General features: G+C 37.3%; 1 protein-coding gene across 11 annotated transcripts in view; it reads right to left on the bottom strand.

Moving 5' to 3' along the window:
* Window positions 1–13,129, bottom strand: part of DMD (dystrophin) — an 896,220-nt gene that overhangs the window by 112,031 nt on the left and 771,060 nt on the right. For all 11 annotated transcript variants that reach the window (XM_017733467.1, XM_017733459.1, XM_017733457.1 and 8 more), the window contains one exon: window positions 5,253–5,313. In XM_017733467.1, the coding sequence (XP_017588956.1) occupies window positions 5,253–5,313 (61 nt within the window). The remainder of the gene's footprint in view (window positions 1–5,252; window positions 5,314–13,129) is intronic.

Genomic DNA, 13,129 nt, shown 5'->3' with positions numbered 1-13,129 from the left:
CTTTTGTGCCTTGTACTTATCTACACTCTGCAGAAGAAACAATTAACCCAAGTGATTTTCTCAGAAAAGCATCTCTTCGCTTTATTTTATCTTAGCAGAATTTAATTCAGATACATTCATTTATCCTGACTCTAAGTTGAACAAAAGTAAAAGAATCATGGCTTTAATCTGTTTGCTTTTACAATGAAAACTCAGGGGTCTTAGCTTTTTTTTTTCCTGTGTTGAAATTCTGCATGGTTAAACAACAATTAAAAGGGAGATTAAAAATTAAGACAACAAAGAAGTATGTTTATAGAAACTGGCCTGCTAGATCTCCAGTGTGAAGTGGGGAAAGAATGAAGGATCTATACCTAGCAAAAATCTATTTCACAAGCTGATACATTAAATGCAAATCAAATATTCTCATAGGAAACTACAATGTGGAAGAGAGTGAGCAAGTGGAGATGCCTTGTCCTTGGAGTTAGCTCACTGCATAGCTAATTTATAGAGAGAGGCTCACATGGATCTTCTCAAGGAGTCAAAGCTGTGCTCCTGAGAATCCAGCTTTGTCCTCAGCAGGACAAAGTTCAGTGAACTGCTATAATCTGTATAAGAAAATAAGCTTGGCTGGGAAATAACTTGGAAGGTTTCCTTTGTGGGAAGCACTGAGATGAAAGACTACTGTATTTTTGCAAAAGCATTTTAAATCCTTCAAAAGAATGGGCACAGCAAGAGGGTAAAAAGACAGACACTATTAACTGGCAAGTCAGATACACGGAGGAAGAATAATGTCAAAGATTAGTGCAAATATAGAAGTCACACCTACTAGATTTCAACACATCACGACAGCAGGACTACTGAATATCTTCTAGACATAAAGTATGTTGCAGACTTCAATCCCACTCCTACTCCTTAATCCGCAGCAACAGAGATCTCCTAGCGCTGAATAATGGACAAGTTTGCAGAGCAGAGGGTAAGAGACACACAAGAGAGATGCAAACATGGTTCAGAGTAGAGCTGCTTGATGTCCCCTTGTGCCCTGGGAGGACAGACACTGCAGAGGGATTGGGTTGTGCAGCATGACCAAATACTTCTGGTGTTGCAAAATGGAAAATAGACATTTGATTTTGTTACCTGTCACTGATTTGGAGCAGCTTCTCTATCTGTTTGATTGGAAGATAAGAACATGCATGTGCATGCATGCACATGTGAGATCCCTTTCATCATGGGGTGAGCTCTGCTAAAATGTGATCTAACCTGAATTACAATGTAAAAATCCGCTGCCTACCTACCTTTATTCCCTGCCTTTTTTTAGAATTTGAGACTCTTTTTTTATGTTTTAACATATATTCAGTAGTCTTTGAGGTGTACATTTTTTCCATTTGCTTTTCAGATTTCTAATGTTGAGTAATTGCCTGTTTTGTCTTCTAAAAACTTAAATTTAGAAATTTTAATGAATACCTAAAACATTAATAAAGTGTATAGACATGCCTGTGCCTGCTTCTTCCTTTCCATTTCCTAGGTTGCGCTGCAGTGAGAGCAGGATCAAGGTCTTCAAAGAACAGGACTGATTAAACCAAAAACTGTTTTTTACAGTCCTCTCCTTTTGTAATCTAATAAAACCTTTAAGTTCTGTACTAGACACAAGGAATATATCAAGGAGAAAAAACATGAAAAAGGATGGATAAAATGTGTCTTCAAGCAATTTTACAAGTTTTAACTCAGAGGCAAAGCAGAGGGTTTTTTAACACAGTAGCAACTCATGGTCTGAGCAAGTGCTCAGTGCCATGGCAGCCACGTCCCCCTGCAGTGTGGGATACTTCTGCTGTCCTGGTAGACAAAAACTAGATTTCCTCAGTTTGCTGGGGAAGAGAAAGGTGGGGCTGAAGTTCTGGTCTAGCCTGTCATCTCTGTAAGGAGGGAAGCACATGAAAGGGTGCAAGGAAATGCAGCAGCTGATGCAAGGCCATTAAAAGGCAATTTTCATGAGGCTGACGCTAGGCCAAGAAATCACCAAATGCCAGACACTGGGAACAGCTGAAGCAGGTTGTACACTGTTGATAATTATATTGTCCATGTCAATGTTGCCTATACAAATACAATTTGAAACAAAAAAATCCAAAACCAACTGGTGTGAATAAGCTCAAGAGGAATTACTGAAGTAATAGCTTTAGAAGCAGCTAGTTGCTACAGATTAATCAACTGTATACAAATGAAATTTTAACCAGGAAAATCACAGGTCTTGAAGATACCTAACCATAAATAAACATTGCTGCTGAAGATTTAGCATGAAGTGCTGCCTGATTTATGGATTATTGAGAGCAATATCATCGCAAATGGGAAAGTGATGAGATAAAACAGTTAAGCATCAAGGGAAAACCAGATAAAATGAAAACCAGTAAAATGTATAGCAAATCTGGTTACTGAAGAGGGCTAACACCAATATTCTACATTGATGACAGAAAGAAAATTATGTAAACATGAAGAGAATGCTACCTGTATCTTCTCAGCCTTCATGAAGTTCTTTTAGAGAATTAACAATAGAAAAGAAATGCATCAAAGATTAAAGGCAGAATGGGTTTATTTTAAAAGCCAAAAAGTACAGAAAACAATTTAGTTGCTTGTAAATATGAAATATGAGTGATGAGAATGAATGAAAAAAAAAAGAGTGAGGACAGCTGGAGAAGGCAATAGATACATCAGCTCAGTAAGACACATTAAAGCTTGAACACTTTGTTTTACATCTCAAGGACAGCAAGTTTTTCTATAAAAGATGTGGCTAATTTAAAACTTTAATTAAACTAGTAATGTATGACAAATGTGCTTGACTCCCTAACCAAACTATCAGTAATTTGGTACAGGCTCCACAGGAAGTAAAGACCTGAGCTGTAGCCAGGCCAAGAACTCCTCTAGAAACAGGGGCAGAGTGACCCAGTGAGCATTGATGCACACGCGCTTGGAACACAGGTTGTGTGAGTAATACATGAATAGCAGGTGGCTTTTCCAAGAGGCATTTATCAAAGAACAAAGAAACCCGTGGGTACAAGGAGGCTCAGACATACCCTTCCTGCTGTATTAAATTTGATTACAAGTCAACCACTTTATCCCGTAGCTTTGACAGCCTACGGGAGCCACCTTTGAGCTCTCCCTGCTGGGCAGCATGGCTGCACGGCAGTGACCTCTCCTTAACCAGGGACACCTCTCAAGGTTATTCCTTGAGGCAGAAACCTTTCCACAAATAACCAATCTTTGGATGAGTCCAATTTGAGTTCTCTAAACTGCAACTGGACTGGATACCAGGTATTCTCCCCTGGAGCTGGGACCCCTCTCAAGGATTGAGATTCCTTACCTGAGACTAAGAAATCTTTCCTTACCCAAGGCAGAGAGACCCCTTATTTATGGATTCTTGGTAAGTGGCTGGTAGCATGCTAAATAAATATTAATGAAATCCATGTAGTCATTTCCTTTAGGCATACACCATTGTCCAAGTCTGAGACTAAGGCTGGACCTAGCCACAGATAAACTCCGTCAGGAGTTTAGAAAGCAAGGGGGTCTGCTCTGAAACTCATGACCCATTGGGAGGGTCTACCTTACCCTTTGGTCTCTGTGTAAATCATTCGAAATAGATTTGAACTTGATTTTCTTTTGTATAATGTAGTAACTAATAGAGCGAACCTTGCCATTGAACTTTATTAAGCTGCACTTTTATAAATTCATATTAAAACCATTCTTGTTAATACCTCTGACAGTGATTCTGCAAGTGATCTGAATCACTCATTTGTAACAAACTGGTGTAGTTGGCAGGATCCTAAATCAGCACCCATGGCATAATGCTACAACAGTTTATGGCAATTGAAATGTTTTTTAAAGTAAACAAAATAAACATATTCCTTTGAATTTGTAAATGGCCTAGAACAGAAGACTAAAAAGTAGGAAGGAGTAAGCAAGGCCAGAATTGACCATTTTAGCCAGTTACCCCAACTGCTGGATGTGAGTGTCATTGACAGAGGTGCCAAGCAGAGCGTGAAATGTATTTTGTGCCTACTTTAAGAATTGCCAAACTCCTCTCCCCATAATGGCAATTCCTGCCATGTGAAAGAGAAAAGGAGGATCTTTGTCTTCACATTAGTGCCATAAACTGAGTCTTACACGCCAGAGCACTGACTTGTTTTCCAACATGTCTCTGGTAGACTGCCCCTCCTTCTTGATGGAGCTTTCCAGTTTCTCTGTGACTGTTTCATTATTCATAGCCAAATACAAACATCAGAAAACTTGCAAGATTAATGCAACAGTAAACCAGCTTAGCCAGGTATGACTGAACCTCTGAAATGCACTACAGAGTTTCCTTCATGCATAACTCAAGTACTTGTTCTAAAGCTGCTGCAGAAGTGAACCCTGTGGAAGTTGCAACTGAAGTGCCACTGCAAGAACCATCTGTAACCAAATGGCTTCAGTGACACTAGCTGAGCTTGCAAAGCATTTAGGGAATATTAAGTGGAACCATGGAAATAGGTGTATTAAACAATGTCTCTGTTACTTGCACTAGTCTTTATAGATGGTATTGCAACACCTGTCTCCTTCAGAAGCAACATAAGTAGTTCAAAGCACATGTTACAGGTAGAGAACTGAAAATAGAAGAAAAAAATGTATTAAGTCATCTTTTTTTGTTGTTGTTGCATGGTGGCTCTGTTTAGGGCAAGAGAAGCAGGTATTTCCAAATTGTGATTTTTAAAAAATGTTCTGACTTGCTGTGCAGACACATCTCTTATAGCAAACTAGCTTAATTTGGGAACTAGACTCTAAAAGATTTGGCCTTAGGGACTAATTGTCCCTTGTCGTTCCTCAGCTATGGACTTTACCAAGTACTGTCCCTAAAGGAATTCATAGTATTGAATATGTGCATTTTTAGGTTAAAACCCCCTAGAATATCACATTCACAATTCAGAATGTTGGGATTTTTTTGGTTTTGCAAGGCCTGCCATACATACACACAGTGGGCAACAGCACAATTTAAATTATAATCCAGGTACCCCAAAGCTTTATTTCATTTGCAGGTGATTTATAGTAGCATAAACCCAAACAACTTACAAATCAGCACATCCTACTGTGATTTAGATAACCAGGCTTCTGTGAAATTTATTGCATGCTTTGTTCCTTTTTGTACTTCCCATTTAGACACTATTGGAGCAGTTCACAATCATTTAAGAAAATTACTAGCTCTCCTCTTAAATAAGAAATGTAAATAGCTGGAATGAATTCTTATTTATACTCACTTGATATAATACGGCACTTTGTTCGGTGAGATTGCCCTCTCCCAGGGGCCTTGGACAGAAGCTGTTAACAACAAACAAACAAATAAATAAATAAATAAATGCATACATACATTCATACATGCAAACATACCTAGAAGAGAAATGTGGAGGTCAAACAGGAAAGACAACATTAATCTCTAGAATTACAATTTTACACTCGGCCACGTTGATACAGGTCTGTTTGCTCAGTTGTCCGTGAAGGCAGGAAGGATTAACCTGCTGTTCTGAAACTTCTGTCCTAATCTGAGAGAAATTGAACTCATTCAGCTGCAAAGATAAATACAAAAACTCCTTGAAAGCTAAGCTTACAGAACAGATACGAAGCAGAGCAAGCAACCTATCTTTCTGGCATGCTCATTTATAGGATTCCTCCCGCTAAGGTGTTTGGCTAGGTTTTCTTCTATTTCTTTCCTTGTGTGGTCAGCAATTCCCATCCTTCTAAGAACAGAATTATCCACTTGTTTACATTTTATGTTGAGTGAAGTTACACTGAGAGACCATCTAAGTATTTTGTTTGTTGTTATTCTCTTGCTGACTTGTTCCAAGTGGTGAACATTTTTATTTCTCCACATTACTAATTGTGTCTGCCTTCCAGTAACAGCCAATAATGAAGAAAATGACAGTATGATCACAACTAAGAGAGGAAATAACTTTGCCCACTCTTGTCTATCACAGTGTTAAATGTCAATATCAGCTTACAATATAACGAAAATACTTTGTAAAAGAGGTTTTTATAAAACACTTTTGACAAAAGAATTAAAAATTATTTATTAGAGGCAGAGATAATTTATAGTTTAGGCCATAATCAGGGAGATAATGTTTTTATTAGGAGTTTGTTATCTGTCAAACAAAGTAGAACCAAGAATTTTCTTTCTTTAATATAATGATTAAAACAGAAAACATATGAAAAGTGATCTAGTGGAGAAAAAAAAAAGCCTGTTTGCGTCACACAGTATAACCCTTCTTTTTAGTGACCCCTGCTGTTCACAAAGGAAAGCAATTGTTACCAGGACAACTAGGAGTTAGCTTCTTGACCATTTGGCTCTATTTTCTTTCCCTCTCTTATTCAAAATAGATACTTTAAAAACGCCATTCCCAAGCTGCTTTATCAAAATCAAAAAATCACAATCCACACAAATAATAACTCCCAATATACATATTTCATCTATTCTGTACCAGATTCACAGAAGGCAGTCTGTAGAATGAAGTATAGTTCCTTTCTCTTGCCTATATATTGGAGTGTGGACAACAAGAATTGGAGGAAAGAGACGAAACATGCTTATAAAAATGGCTGTATAGTCAAATCTTGCTACTTTTGCACGTGAGTTGTGAAGAAGGTCTGGAGAGAGGCTGGGGACTCCACAGAGGGGACACAAACCAGCTGTGGGAGAAACTGGTGCCATTACAGACAGCCTGAAGAGGAGAAGGAAGAGCTGGTAGGAACAGGATACAGGCTGGGGAGAGGGTGAATGCATTTCATATACATTTTGGACAATTATGAGAAGCCAGGGAAAGGAAGGAATATGTTCGGAAGAAAGAGAATCATAGAATGGTTAGAGTTGGAAGGGACCTTAAAGATCATCTAGTTTCAACTTGCCCACAAAAGGCAGAGAACCTCCTACTAGACCAGGTTAATCAGAGCCTCATCCAGCCTGATCTTGAACACCTCCAGGGACGGGGAGTCCACAACCTCTCTGGACAATCTTGCAGTGCCTCTCCACTCTTATAGTAAAAATTCCTTCCTAACACCCAATCTCAACCAGCCATCCTTCACCTTGAGGCCACTTCCTCTTGTCCTATCACTACATGCCCTTGTGAAAAGTCTATCTCCATAAATGTGATAATCCTGTTTCAGATTGCTGGTGGCCAAGGAGTTCTGAAAATTCTACCTCAGCATCTCTGCACATTCTGCTGTTGTCTTCAATCCCCAGCCAGCCATCTGTAGCTAAGTGTCATTGCTTTCCTATTATTTACATTTACACAGATTTGTGTTCTTAAAAGAAGAAAAGTAAATTTCAAAGGTAAGAACCATGAGAACCAGTAACTCACAAAATGTGCAAAAACCAGAATTTTAATTACAGTGTTAGATGTCTTGGAAAAGTAGCACACTGCACTGCCATTGAAGTCTGTAGCATGGCCCACAAACACAGGAGCACAGAACTGTATGCACTTTCAAATACAAATACTCAAATATACACCTAATTTATATATGATCAAGCCCTCCTTCTTGGGCCAGGCACTGCAGTTTGGTTCTGTGTTCATAGACTGCACGGCTGAGTAGCTGTGAAGGCCAAGGCTCCATTGAGCTGCTCCTCCTGGTAGCACGAGCTGCAGCTGCTTGGTTTCTGTGCTCGGCTACAGCCTCAAAGGATGTAAAGATACAATCTGTTACATGATTTGTAGAAACACAAAAAGTATCAAAAATAGAATATTGTAATGTTTTGATGTTAAAAATCTCAAAATAACTTTTAACGCCATTTTCAGGTTCAAAAAAAATTCTTAACCATGATGCTTAAATACTCTTTCCACTTGTAAGAAAAAACTTCTGTAAATATAATTTTGGTGACTGATCCAATATTCCCCATTCTAGATGGAAGCAGGAAATGAAAGCCAAGGAGTTAGAGATCACTATTTAATTTTACACTCAGTTACTACATGATTTCTTTACATGCTCTCATTCAGTAATACTAACCTAATGTGTGCTAATATGTGGTCCATCAACTAGTTTTAAAATGTTTACTCAGTGACAATTGTACTGTTTCTTACCCATGGCAATTGGCATTGTCTGAGGAATAATTTGAATCAGATTACATTAAGTTATCATTTTGGAAAACAAAATACCTTCAGTATTAAGTAAAAATTGACCTTGTTACATATTTCTCTCCCAAGCAATCATTAATATTCCCAATGGGAATACTACCAAGTTACAGTTGTTCCACATTAAGATTTGTTTTTAATTCAATACCTAAAGGACAGAATAGATTGCTGTGTATTTTTCAGAAGATATATTTATTCTGTTGCTTCTGAATTAATCTGGGTAAGAGCTTTGCAGTCATAACTTATTATCACAGAATCTTACATATGATGGTGTTCTTGATCCATTAGAAGAGGAAAAAATACTTTTGCTTTCATGAGAGCTAAGTGCTATAGCAATAACAAACAATTCTGTGATGTTCAGCATAATTGGATTTAGTGTTCCTTCAAGAGGTTGCTGTGAAGCTCTCTATAATACATTTCTGGTTTCCTGGATGATTCTAACCTTGCATAAATTTGAGTTGACAAAATGTGCAGTACTTTTTACAGCTATACATAGAGAATAATCATTTCATTTTTGGCAGAAGCCCAGAAGCTGAGACCAGCTGTTTCTTATCTTTGGTTATCAGTACCGGTTTACTATCCATTACAAAACTAGTACAGGTAAATGGTTAAGTCCACCTAAAAGTCTTGCTGGCAGACTTTTTCATATGATGCTCTAGTATTCCTGTGTGCTACAGCACTCAAGAAGCAGACATTTCTTGTTTGCTGGAGTAATTCCGAAGTATTTTATTGCTCGAGCTTGCACAGTGTAAGAACCCATTACCATACACCCAGCTACTTCCAGTGCTGTTGGGACCGAAATTAAATACTACAATGAAATACAGGGCATTTTAAGAGTGAATTTAAATTTCCCCACACTTTATTTGCATTGACATACATTTTAATGGTTACCTACTATTTGAGTTTTATTTCTTTCTGTAGGTGCTCTAAGAGCTGAGACTTGCTTTGCCTGTGAACACGGTTCTTGATGGTAAGCCTACATTCTTACTTGTTTGCAGAATGTACAATGAAAGGTGGCATGCTGGCTCTCTGAACTTCAGTACTGTTTTAATCTATGCAGGGATCTGAATGAAATATTAAATAGGATGATAGTAGTTGATACTACAAAAAATAATCTTCTAAATATTTCAGTTTAGCACTGCAAACATAATGAAAAATACATGTATGTTTACCAATAGTAAACTATTTCTCCTTCGGCTATTCAAAGAGTAAATTCAGTATGCCCATATTTAAATGTTACCTTCAGTGGTCCTTATTTAAATAGTCATCACACACTTTTAGTCACCATATGAGTGTATGTTTTTAGTTCTAAATACAAAGAAAAATCTTTTGACTTAATTGTCACTAATGGGTTTTGGACAGAAACCACAAAGAGGCCTTGTGTAGTGTCCATACACTGTTAGATATGTCCTGTCAATTTTTTTTTTTTTTTTGCTTTGGTAGAAATTTAATATATTTATTATATATTCCTTTCAGCATTGTGGTAGTCAAAGCTGAGCTCATTTTTACATTCACATTATCTTGCTTGGTGGCAATAGTAGCTGTAACTCAGCAAGGTGCTTAATTATGTTCACATTTCACATTTTAATGACAGTAATTCTCTGATTCAGCCTGGAAATTCCTACCTGCATGACCTGTGTGACTTACACTGCTCTACCTAGCATTATCATCATTAATATCTTAATGCAAACATAAAGTTAAGAAACTGCTTATTTATTCACATAAAGTTTGTTTTGATTCCAATTATTTTCACTGCAGCAAGGTATGGATTTGGTGACTTCAGATAAAGGCAGGCAGGGAGAAAGAAAAGATGAAATGATCTTTGCATCAGGAAAGACTCTGATTCCCCAAGAATCAGAATTTCCCATCTGTGTAAGCTACCTTATCTTTTCAAAGAAGATTCATTGAGTACTACATTTTGATTATTTTCAGATTACACCATTATAAATGAGAAAATACTGCTCTCCAGAGACAATAAGGAGCTCATGCTTGTCTTCCTTAGAGAACATGCTAAAGCAGTATTTCCCCACCATAATCAGTTCATGATGCAGGCTGACAGGATGCCACCTCCAAAATGTGTGTCTGCCTGACAGTGGCACAATAGAAGTGTTTGCATAATCTGCAAGTTCTTTGAGATCCTTTGCAAATGTCACTATATACCTGTAAAAGATAATTTTTTTTTCACTGAAGATTTAGATTGATTTCTAAATCATGTGAAATTTTTATTGTTCCAGGTGAGCCTGATGAACAATCAGACCATGTTGAGTAGCACTGAGGTCTAATATTGCACAATGTAGTTGAGAAACTGATATCATTACACAACTGAGAAGCTATAAGGCAGAAAAATCAATCAAAACTTGCCTTTTATAAGGTCTACACAGTTTGGGGTCTGTTCTGCTCCAAGACCTAGCTGCACATGGAGATGGGTTCATGGGCAGTTTGGAAATAGACAGCCCCCTCTCAGCTTGGATTTTGCCATTCTTAAGCCGGAGCAAACATTCACTACTTCCCTGGAACACCGTCAGCACCGTCTGTCGCTGTAGCACGCATACAGATATTTATCAAATGTACTATTTATTGTTGGGGTCCCTCCCCCCTGCCATGGGGTCCTGGGAGAGGGGACCCTGGGGTAGAGGCACAGGGTCTCCCTGCTCCCTGGTCACATGTACCCTAATCCTGTTCCCCACTGGTTATTTCGTGCTCCCCTGCCCGGGGAGGACCCTGGTTGTCCGGTGATTCCAGAGTCTTTGGGCAGTTCCTCAGCCATGTGGCTGGAAAATAAAGATCTCTGAAACTTCTGTCAAGAATCGCTCCCTATTCCTTTCCACGGGCCTCGCTGTCTATGGATTTTGCAGGAGACCCCACTGCAACAATTTATAGAGCACGTCTAACCAGAGAATAAGTCACTAAAAAGTGCATTGTGTGATCAGGGCCAATTATGACAGTCATTTTACAAGAGTTAAAAGAGGCTTTTCCATCCTGCATTTCCTGCCAGAATCTTTACAGCCAACTTCAGATTTACCATCTGCAGCTTAGGGTCAACATTATATGATAAGACCTAAATAATGCACACCTTTAATCATGAACAGTGTTTCCAGAAGTTTCCAAATGCCACTTTGTAATGTGACATATAAAATCCATCTAACGCTCATTTTCTTAAATGTCACACTACTGTAAAATGGCAAAAATGGAAGAATCTATATGTCTAATAGCAGAATACTGAATGAAATAGAGCAAAGAAATGCAGATAGAGAATATAATGACCCATGTACCCCAAACTACAGGTACTCCACACTGCCAACTTGTGTTGCACTCTTATGCTCTTAAAAATGAAGTCTCTAAAACCGGTTCATCAAATGAGGTTATAAAATGGCCTAATCAAATTGGTGGTGATTTTTGGCAAGTGAAATTAGATAAATAGAAAAATAAATATTTGGTAAATATTCCATGTCTTACATAGTAAAACAGAACAGAAAAATTCTGATCTATATCTATATATATATATATAGAATATGCCTGTTATATCCTAGTCCTGGAGCTTGAGGACAAAGGAAAGTCCTAAACTGAACCCAACATACAACTCATGATAACATGGGCATATTGTTAAATTTATCTGAGTTAAACTTGGCAGGGTGAAAAAATGAAGTAGTTTTCATTTGGATTCACAGATCCAGTGTAAATCCAAAAAGATTATAAAATTCTGGGGGGAAGAATACATATTAGCAACATACTTACTCAGAGAGTGAACAAAAGTATAGGCAATGCACCATCTTTTGAAACTTATTAAAAGAAAAAAGTAATGTTTGATTACTTTTAAATTATGTAGCATTGCAGAATATAGGCTATTCTGCCGGCCAAGGATAAATTACAGAAATTAATTAGGCTGTTATAAAAAAATAAGATAGCATATTTCCTACTCACACCCTTCAAAAAATCCTTCTCTGCTTTAAAATAAATATTATACAGCATTTTTAAATAGATGACATATTAAAACCAAGAGCACGAGAGAGAGATTTAGAATGGACTATTTCCAACCACAATTCTAAAATAATTTTTTTGTTGGAACCCTCTTGTCCCCAAAACACAAAATATTAGTTACATGGAAAAAAATTTCTTGCTTCTGGGTGAAAAGAGGGGGAGAATATCATCATTTGAAAACTAACTTTACAATTTTTTTCAGAAATTTGTATCCCAATGTATTATAGCAGAAAGGATCACTTAGCACAAAAGTGCAAAAAAGAGAAAAATATAAATATAGAGCTTGAATCCCATAAATACTATTTAATTGAAAATCAAAGAAATTATTAAGATTTATGGAGAGATTTTTTTGTAGTTTTCCTGAGAATAATGCATAATGAAAAAATGAAAGCCCACTGTAAAATTAATTCTACTAACTTTATTCCAAAATAAAGTAAGCATATGTACGCCAATGTTTTACTACTCTTAAAGAGCTTTAGCAGTCAGGCCAAGGCAAGCACTATCAAAAGCTGTAGCTATGGCCATGATATTCTAAATGAGGGAGAAATGGACTGAAGGCATTTTCTCCTAACTTTAAACCTGATTTACCCATCACACAAGTCTTGGGGTTGAGTTGGTGCCCAGCGTTGCTAGAAATTCACCACGATAATCACAATGCCAAGACGTGTGAAGTGTATTTGGCTTCATCAGTACTTTGCTAGCTTTTCCTTTTTCAGAAGCACATGTAGTTACTTTACACTTATACTGAAGTAGAAAAACAGTTTTCTAGCAATCAGGCTCCTCTAGCTAATATGACCTTATTTAAATGCATATAATACATGAATATTTTTAATAAATATGTTTAAATGCAATAATAACATCCTTTTGCATTCAGAGAGTTCTCAGCGTTAGGCTGATTCATTTTTGTCCACTTATCTTCTATCTTTATTCTACTAACAGGTGATATTTTCTATTCAAAACATTTCCTGTGGTATCTAAAAATATTAAACCATTTTTCCAAAGGACATGGATGAATTGACGTGGTCTTCGACATTTGCTTGCCA

Source organism: Corvus brachyrhynchos, unplaced genomic scaffold (genome assembly GCF_000691975.1).
Source record: "Corvus brachyrhynchos isolate BGI_N302 unplaced genomic scaffold, ASM69197v1 scaffold34, whole genome shotgun sequence".
Classification (NCBI taxonomy): Eukaryota; Metazoa; Chordata; class Aves; order Passeriformes; family Corvidae; genus Corvus; species Corvus brachyrhynchos.
The sequence above is the reverse complement of the archived record's forward strand: the minus strand, read 5'-3'. Positions and strand labels throughout refer to the sequence as shown.